Source organism: Pediculus humanus, genomic scaffold, assembly GCF_000006295.1.
Source record: "Pediculus humanus corporis 1103172108259 genomic scaffold, whole genome shotgun sequence".
Lineage (NCBI taxonomy): Eukaryota > Metazoa > Arthropoda > Insecta > Psocodea > Pediculidae > Pediculus > Pediculus humanus.
This window is the reverse complement of record NW_002987828.1, coordinates 223,485-233,484: the sequence shown is the minus strand read 5'-3', so window position 1 is coordinate 233,484 and position 10,000 is coordinate 223,485. Positions and strand designations below refer to the sequence as shown.

General features: G+C 23.6%; 2 protein-coding genes across 2 annotated transcripts in view; both read left to right on the top strand.

Moving 5' to 3' along the window:
• Positions 1 to 1,381, top strand: part of Phum_PHUM490200 (acetylcholinesterase, putative) — a gene marked incomplete at both ends in the record, with an annotated part of 2,705 nt that extends 1,324 nt beyond the window's left edge. Inside the window, 3 exons of the mRNA XM_002430504.1 lie at positions 1 to 894; positions 986 to 1,161; positions 1,242 to 1,381. The exon at positions 1 to 894 is cut by the window's left edge and continues 424 nt beyond it. Coding sequence (XP_002430549.1) covers positions 1 to 894; positions 986 to 1,161; positions 1,242 to 1,381 — 1,210 coding nt within the window. The remainder of the gene's footprint in view (positions 895 to 985; positions 1,162 to 1,241) is intronic.
• Positions 1,382 to 4,862: 3,481 nt separating this feature from the next.
• Phum_PHUM490190 (FK506-binding protein, putative) lies at positions 4,863 to 6,637 on the top strand (the record flags this gene model as incomplete). The annotated part of the gene is made up of 7 exons (XM_002430503.1): positions 4,863 to 4,882; positions 4,975 to 5,108; positions 5,191 to 5,387; positions 5,637 to 5,901; positions 5,973 to 6,165; positions 6,238 to 6,435; positions 6,517 to 6,637. 7 exons carry the CDS (start codon positions 4,863 to 4,865, stop codon positions 6,635 to 6,637), a joined length of 1,128 nt encoding a protein of 375 aa, XP_002430548.1.
• Positions 6,638 to 10,000: the final 3,363 nt, after the last annotated feature.

Genomic DNA, 10,000 nt, shown 5'->3' with positions numbered 1-10,000 from the left:
TAACATTCGTTCTTTCGGAGGAAATCCATATAACGTCACATTGTTCGGAGAGTCGGCGGGAGCGGTGTCCGTGAGCACTCATCTATTATCTCCTCTCAGCAGAAATTTATTTAGTCAAGCGATCATGGAATCCGGATCTCCTACGGCTCCTTGGGCAATTATACCAACGGAAGAAAGCATATTGCGAGGCCTTCGCCTTGCCGAAGCTGTCAATTGTCCTCATGATCGTTTTCAATTGTCTGCCGTCATAGAATGTTTGCGTAATACAAATGCTTCACTTTTAGTTAATAACGAATGGGGAACTCTTGGAATTTGCGAATTCCCTTTCGTACCCGTTATAGACGGAGCATTTTTAGACGAATTACCCGAGTTAGCATTAGCGAATAAAAATTTCAAGAAAACAAATATTCTAATGGGTTCCAACACGGAAGAAGGATACTACTTTATTATATATTATCTAACTGAATTGCTTAGAAAAGAAGAAAACGTTTACGTCAATAGAGACGAATTCATAAAAGCGGTAAGAGAATTAAATCCGTACATAAATAACATAGCAAGGCAAGCGATCATATTCGAATATACCGACTGGTTAAATCCGGACGATCCGGCACGTAATAGAGATGCTTTAGATAAAATGGTCGGAGATTATCATTTTACATGTAGCGTTAATGAATTCGCTCATCGATACGCGGAAACAGGAAATAAAGTTTACATGTATTATTTCACTCACCGAAGCGCCGGAAATCCATGGCCATCTTGGACGGGTGTCATGCACGGTGATGAAATTAATTACATATTTGGCGAGCCTTTAAATCCACTTAAAAATTATCGAGTCGAAGAACAGGAACTCAGCAGGCGAATCATGAGATATTGGGCCAATTTTGCTAAAACAGGGTAAGAAAAAAAAAAAAAAAAAAAAACTTGTTAGAATTTTCTATTATTTACAAGAACATAAAATAAAATTATGACGTTTATAATCTTTTAGAAATCCGAGCATGTCCGAAGATGGAACATGGACTCCTGTTGTATGGCCCGAACACACTGCACACGGTAGAGAATACCTTACATTAGCAGTGAATAATACGTCTACGGGAAGGGGTCCAAGGCTTAAACAGTGTGCATTTTGGAAAAAATATTTGCCCCAATTATTAGCACTAACAAGTAAGTGACAAGTAAAATTTTTTTTTTTTTTAAAATTCGCGACGGTAGCCATTTTAAAATTAAATTTTTTTTTATTTTAGAAAATATCAAATCTAACAATCAAATACAAAATTGTCAATCAAAGGGTTCAAAATCAACATTTTTACATTTTAGTCATTTTATTCCACCTTATTTCACTTTATTATTATTATTATTATTATCGGGGGGAAAAATATTTTAATTAACGAATTAATTAATCGATGGCACGAAAAATAAAAAAAAAATCATTCGTTTTTAACGTAATTATTTAAAATTATTAATGCATTTTTAAAAGAAAAAAAAAAAAAAAGCTCAAACGTTAAACGAACAAGAAAAACAAACAAACACAAATTCGCACGTATTTACATTATTATTATTATTATTATTATTAAACATATATGTCATTTATTTTTATAATAATTTTACACACATAGAAATTAATTAGGATTTAAAAAATGATGATTCTCATAATGTGTTGGTTAAATTTTTTCTCCCTTTATTTGGTTACGTATTGATTAAACATACACGTATTTGCTTTTTTATTTTAAAAAAAAAAAAAAAAGTAAAAATATATCACAAATTTAAAAAAAATCTAGGTCAATTATTCTGCTCAACATTTTATTATTATTATTATTATTATTATTATTATTAAAATGTCTGATTTTAACATTTAAAAAAAAAAAAAATAAAATGTAGTAAACCCGATGACGACATTTTTATTTTATAAAAAATTCAATCAAAATCATAAATATATTTTTGATATAATACAAACAAATGATGATAATAATAATAATAATAATAATAATGATACGTTTCATTTCTCGTTTAAATATTTTTTTTTTTTTTTTATAATAAAAATAAAAAATTATTTTTGTGCAAGCTGATGGCTGTCGTGAAACGAATAAATAATTTTTTTTTTTCGTTTAAACATTCGTAAAATTGAAATAAAAAAATGAAAAAATGATTTTTTTTTTTTAAAAGTTCGAACGCACACAACATATCAAAATATTACTTTATTATTATTATTATTATCACTCACTATATATATATAACGACCCATTACAAAAAAATTTTTCGGTATCGTTAACCAATACAAAAAAATTGAGAATCATCATTTATTTTTTTCTACAGTACAAAACGTTAATTTATTATTATTATTATTATAAATTTTGTTTTTTTTTTTTTAGTAGTGTGAAAAAAATAATAATAATAATATCAGCGAGTAAATAATTTTAATTTTTTTTTTTTTTATCGATAAAAATATCGATTAGTTTGTATTGTAACATGTTTTCTCTCAAGTTTTCCGTTTTTCCAACATGGGAAAACTAATATGTTTTAATGGAAAATGCAAAGGCACACCCAACAAAAACAAATAACCAAAAAAAAATAATAAAAATGCAAAATTTACTAATGAAGGAAACGGGTGGCTGCGTAAAAGTCCACAGAGAGAGAGAGAGAGAGAGAAAGAGAGAGAGAGGGATATAAATGGGGGAGGGGGAGTCGACAAGGGGATTTTCACAGGTTTATTTTTTTTTGCTGACGTTTGAACAAAAAAAAAAGTTAATTGAAAATTTCATTTTTTCGTTTTTTCCATTGGATTTTTTTTTCTTTCTATACAAGGGAAAAATATAAAATTATTTGTAATCGTTTTGTTTTCCTTTCCCCACCCCCCCCTTTTATTGGTTATTTTGAAACAAACAAAGGAAAAAGAGAAATTTAGACAGACAGAAAAAAAAGAAATTCTAATAAATTTACATAAATTTTTTTTTTTATGAATTTTCCAAGTCAAAGCTGTTGTTGTTCGGTTTTTTTTTGTAAAAATATTTTTAGGGTTGAAAAATCAAATGAAAAAAATAACATTTTGTTATTATTATTATTATTATTATTAAAAAAAAAGAAAAATGAAAGTGTGGAATGGAAAACAAACAAACAAAAATATTTCGTAGTTATATATAGAAAAAATAGAATTTTTCTTATAATAATTTTTAAATTCCCTTTCTTTCCCAACCCCCCGCCCCCGCCCCCGCGATATTATTCAAAACAAAAAAAAAATTTATTAAATTATTAATGAGCACCTTAAAATAATAAAGCTTTTTAATAATAATTTGCACTAATAAATAAGTAAATAAATAAATAAATTTCTGTATAATTTTCAAGTAGATTAATTAAATGTTTAATAATAATAAATTCGTCATAGTTTATTTACTTATTATTATTATTATTATTATTATATAATTTATTAACGATTTTTTTTCAGCACATTTATTAAAAAAAAAAAAAAAAAAAATGTAAATATTTGCGATGATCGTGTCGATTATTTTTAATTAAATTTAAAAAAATTTAAATAAATAAATAAATAATTTAATTATTATTATTATTATTATTTAATATTTTAAAGAAATGATTTGTAATCAATGGAATCACAAAATCATTACTAATTAAAAAAAAAAAAAAAGAAAATTCGTGCCGGCAACAGCCAATTTAAAATTTTTGACAATTTTATTATTTGTTTAATAAATTGTGCATTTGCATGCAAGACAAAATACAAAAAATGACAAAAAATGTTGGTCGTGCCTAAATTTGTAAATTCCCCCTCCCCCTTCCCCCCACCCACACCCACCCACCCACAAGAAGAAAAAACTTATTATTATTATTATTGTACATTATTAATTAATACTCTTGCTGAAAGCATATCATATATAAATGCTAAAATAAATAAAATGTGGTAAAATAAAAAGTTTAAAAATTGTATGTTCATATAAAACAAAAACAAAATGAAAAATTATTATTATTATTATTATTATTTAAATTATGAATAAGAAAATATTTTAAGACAAAAAAAAATATATATATATAATAAAAAATATACATTAAATTATGTATATTATTATTATTATAATTATTATGATTATTATTAATAAATAAAAATTATTAATATAAAAAATAAAAAATAAAAATGAATTATTATTATTATTATTATTATTTGACTCACACACCTTTTTTTTATTTAAAATATTTGATGTAATTTGAAATTTTAAAATTTATTATTATCATTATTATTATGGTTTATAATTTATGTGTTGTTATTATTTTTATAAGGTTTCCACATGAGATTTTAAAATTAATTTAATATTTATTAAAATCCCCTTCCTTATAAATATGTATTAATTTTTAATTTAATTAATATAAAAGTAAAATATATATTCATGTTAAATAATTATTACCCGTACATAAGAGAAAAATTATTTTATTTTGTTTATTTATTTAGCATAAACGCATGATTAAAATCTCAGATAATAAATTATTAAAAGTTTTTTTACGCCATTTAGAAAATTAATCATTCGTAAAGAACATTAACCAGGCCGCCATTTTGGAAATTTCTGTCTGCCTTTTTTTTTACTTTTTTTTTACTTGTAAAAAAAATGAAAAAATTTAATACCTGCGTACGAATCCGAGTGATAAAAACACACACACATGTCTAACTTTTTATATTTATAACAAAAATGTTACTTAAAATTCAAAAAAAGAAACATTACTTATAAAAATATTAATTATTATAAACTTTGTAGTTGAAAATTTAAAAAATGGAATTGCACTAAAAAGTGTCAGTAGATAACGAATTTTTTAAAATGAAGTGTAGCTAGACTAAAAATTTTACCGTAAAGTAGATTTAAAAGTTAGAAATGGATAACGATGATGTTAGGTGAGTAAAGTTACTTGTCAAAAAATATTTCATTTATTATTTTATTATCGTTTTTTATTTAATTTAATAATTTATTTTTATTATCGTTTCAGTCTCAGAGCGATGAAGGATTATTGTTTTGATTATGATGAAGAAAAGGACGAAATAAATGGGCCGTCATACAGAAGCACAAATCCAAAAAAAGTTGTTAATGGAATTAATTTAAAAGAATTATTTGATGGAAAAGGTATGTAAAAAAAATTATACAATTTTTTGAATATACTAATAACTTATATTTATTTTATATTATTTTACAATTTTTTGTTTAGATGTTGTATTTGAAATTAGCAACAGTTACAATGATAAAATTATGAAGGATGAAGATCCTGATATTTTTAATGATATTCTGTATGCTGATTCAAAATGTCTACAAGAAAAAAGAGGAGCTCCTCCGATTGACTGCAGTTTTAAAGAGTTGGCATCACAAATGACAAACGTTACTGAAAATGGATTCGTTAAGAAACAGGTAAATTTATTTACCATGTGTATATGTAATAATAATATTTTATTATGATGGCACCCAAAATGTTGAATCCTCTTGAAATTTCATTAATTTAATGAAAGTCACACATAATATTTTATTTTACTTTGTCATTACGTAAATTACTTTGTTTGTTAACTTTAACAACTTTAACGTTAACAATTTTTATTAAAAGTGGTGGATTTTAAATAGTTTAAAGAAAAATGTAAATATATTGTTCTTTTATCATTTCAGATTATTGTTTGTGGAATAGGAGCAGTAGTACCTGAAAATTCTTATGTCACTGTTCATTATAACTTATACAAAGAGCATCATGATTTACCCTTTGATTCAACATATTTTAGAAATAAACCAGAAAAATTTAGACTTGATCAAGTTGAAACCATATTGGGTCTAAATTATGCTGTCAAAACGATGAAAAAGTCTGAAAATTCTCGATTTTTTATTAAATGGGAATATGCTTTTGGAAGTTTAGGTTGCCCAGATAGAATCGAACCAAGTTAGTATAATAATTAAGTAAATTTTTTTGTGACTTAAGTAATTTTATAATTAATTTACTAATATTTTTAGAATGTGACATTGTGGCCGACATAACTTTAGTAGATTACACTAATATTGAATTTGAAAATACTGGAAATTTAAATGGAGATGACAATGAAATAATAAAAAGAGATTTTATAAAAAACATAAATGAAGCAAAATTGCATCATAAAAATGGAAATGATGAATTTAAATGCAAAAAACTCGGATCTGCAATATCAAGGTAACATAATACAAAATTTATGTTTGATTATCATTGTCTTAAAATCAAATAACGATGGCAAATAATTTTCAGTTTTAAAAAGGCTGTAATGATTCTCAATTCGACAGCAGTTGATAATAAAACTGAAGAAAAAGTTCTTCTCGAGCAAAAATCAAAATCTTTGATAAATTTAGCTTTGTGTTATAACAAAATTGGAAAATATGAACAAGCTTGCCTTGCTTGCCAAGATGTACTGGCAATAGATCATAAAAATGTTAAAGCTTATTACCAGTAAGTTAACCAGTAAAAATATTTTAAAAATGAAATTATTAATATTTACATTTAGATAATAAGTTATTAATTTACATTTAGTTATGGTAAAGCATCATTGAATTTGTCTAACTTTCCTGCCGCTAAAAAATGGCTAATGAAAGCAGTTAAACTGAAACCAGGTGACCCCAATATCAACTCGGAATTGAAAAAAGTCAGTTAAGTTTTATGATTTTTTTATTTTTTTATTATGATATTAAGTTTTAATTAGTTTTGATAAACAAAAATAAATAAATTTTTCTCTTATTATTATTAAAATATGAGCTAAATAAGAGTTGCTTTAATATTTAAGATAAGTTTTTACATTTCGTTTCAAATAATTTGTTATATATATATTTTATTTCAGTTAGACGAAAAGAAATCTTTACAAGATTCTATTGAGAAAAATTTTTGGGGAAAAGCTTTTGATAATTTGTATGTATCAAAAAAAGAAGAATAATTTTAGTTTAAATTTTATTTAATGATTGCAAAAAAGAAAATTGCAATTAAGACTTTGTTTATGCTATTAATTTTTCAGATTATGAAGTACATTAAATTTTGATTTAAATTTAAAATAAAAATATTATAAATAAATAAATTTAAATTTTTTAAATTTAATTGAATATCCTTAAATTGGCATTTATTAAGTTTCAACGTTTTTTTTTTTTTTTTTAGCTCCTTAAGGCTTTTAATGTTTAGAATTAGGTTAAACGTCAAAACTTTCATTTAAATTATTTTACAGATTGAAATAAAATAAATACTTTCTGCTAATTATTTTTTAACTTATATGTTAAAATCAAATATGCATATACATATATAAAATAATAATTTAATTATTAAAATGCAACTTTTGAAATTATTAGTTAATAAATAAGAAAAAAATTTTAAAATTAATAAAAAAAAAAAAAAATGCCCACTAAGAAACAGTATTCAGAAGTCAAAAACCTTCGTAGTGCGCATGCGTTTGTCAGCCATTTTGTAGTAGGCAAAAACAAAATGTTTATTGGAAGGGTGATGAAATATAAAAAATAATATCGGATGCAATCCGTGGAAATGTTATATGTAAATTAATAGTGTGAATAATGTTTTTAATTGTAAAAAATTGAAATATACAAATTATCAACTTGTGTTTTTATTAACTAGATATTAATAGGATCTTTATGAAAAAAATTCCGTCGAGTAGAATTTTAGGATTCCGTTTTTATTTAATTTACCGTTCGGGGGTTTCGGGAATTTCGGTTTGAAAATACTGTTTATTTACATCATAATCTGAGTTTTAACTTATTAAAAACAGTTCAAGGTAAGTATAGAAATGATTTTATTATATTATTAACGAGGTAAACGAAGAATTTCGAACGGTTTCTTTGTTTAAAATTATAAATCATGTACTGACAATCGGGCGTCTATTGACAAGGCTGTCACAGTGTTGCCACACGAAATGTCACAACAACCATGAATGAAATGATTCGCATATTTTATTTTAATTCAGTGAGTTTATTTTGTACAAATATAATCACCGTCTTAAGTAAATTATAAATACTATTTACAACTCAATTGGATTTTTATTTTCACACAAGGTTTTACATCTCTTACATGCATAAGGTTTGTTTTGATTGATCAAATCCTCATTGATGATGTTATGCATTAACTGTAGGTTTGGTTTTCTTGGAATTAGCTGAAAACTCATAAATATTTACCCTGTAAAAATTGTATTTCATCATTAAAAACTATGTATTTACTTAAAAACATATTACAAACAAAGTTAAATGAAAATTTTTAATTTTTATTCATATATTGGCAAAAATAATACATTTATAAATGAACAGTCTACTTACTTATTATGAAAAATAAGTTTTTAATTTACAATATTAAAATTAAATGAACTTACTTATAAACCGAAAGGGTTTTAAAAAGATGTACATTCAATGGACGATGATAGTTTTTTAATTACAGTTTATCGTCACAAAGTATTATTATTATTTATTTTTTAATACAAGTTTTAACAAAAATTTTCTATGAAATAACAAAAATCTGAATCTGATAAAATAGCAGAAAAACTGAAAATAAACTGTGTAAAATGTACATTTTAAAGTTTAGTTTATTCTACCTGATTATGTGTAAAACATATTTATTTATTTATAACATACGAGTGAAAACTGAAAAAATTAAATTTATGTTCAGAATTAATGATGATATTTTTATATATATATTACAAGGCATATAATTTACCCGAAATAAAATTTTTATTCAATGGTTTATTTAATGAATTTTTCAAAAATATAATTATTTTGTTTGTATTATCATAGAAATTTGTTTTCGAAATGTTTTTTAAACTAACGAGTTAAAGTATTATGTGTGCACATGAAACAATATTTAAAACTCATTCGTTTTTATATTTTTTATTCAAAATTAGACTAAAATGTTTTTTTTTTTTTTTTTGCTTTTCATTTAATTGATATTATTGTAAAGTCTCCTTAAAATAAGAGTAGAAAGTTTTCCGAGTGGAATCATCTTATTATATACACGTGCTTACAAGGTTTAAATATTAGAATTTTCTTTTGTAGAAATTTTTTTTTTTACTCGTTACACAATGTAAACAAAATTGTGTTATGGTTCTTTAACCATTATTATTATTATCAGTGTGCAATGAATTTGTTTTTAGAATCATTGAAAGGTTTTGACATGTTGTAAATATTATATTTATCGAACAAAATTTAAATTTTTTTACATATTATTATTATTATTATTAATTTTTTTAACGATTGATTAGGATGAATTAATAATTAATATTCTGATCATTGATTCGAGTTTGATTAATATCTTTGGTAGTGGTGGTAGTAGTTGTTGTTGTTATTGTTGTTGTTATCTTCCTGTTTTATTTTTATTTTATTTACCTATATATATATATATATATATATATATATATATATATGTATTGTTGTGTCATTTTCATAAAGTTAATTTTTTTTATAGATTTTCAAGTTTATATCTCAAGTTTCCTTCTTTCATTACAAGAACTTACTTTACCTGTGATTGAATTTCGTTGAAACTTTTAGAATTTGATACCCCTTATAAATGCTGAACATGGGAATTTGGGTTAAAAATCAATTTAACAATTACTACTACCAAATACTTGACGATTTTTTTTTTTTTTTTTTTTACTTTCTTTTATAGATTTCTTAAAAGTTTGAGAATATCACAAAAAAAAAAAAAAAGGGAGATGATAATTTAGTAAAAAAAAAAAAAAAATTAACAACATTATCCACGTTTGACGCATATTTTTTCCTCAGAAAAAAAAAAAAAATGGGAGGTTGGGATATGTGCCAAAGAGCTAGACTAGGTTGAAAACGTGTCATCCTATGTATTTTATTAAATGCTCCCCAGCTAACACTTATGAAAAGAAAAGAAAACTTAATTAATTCTAAGAAATTAATTGTGAAGGTATATTATTTTCATAGATAATTTTTTAATGATCCATAACCGTTTCTGAATGAAAATTTTTATTTATTTATTTATTTATTTATATTTATATTACGTATTTTTTTTT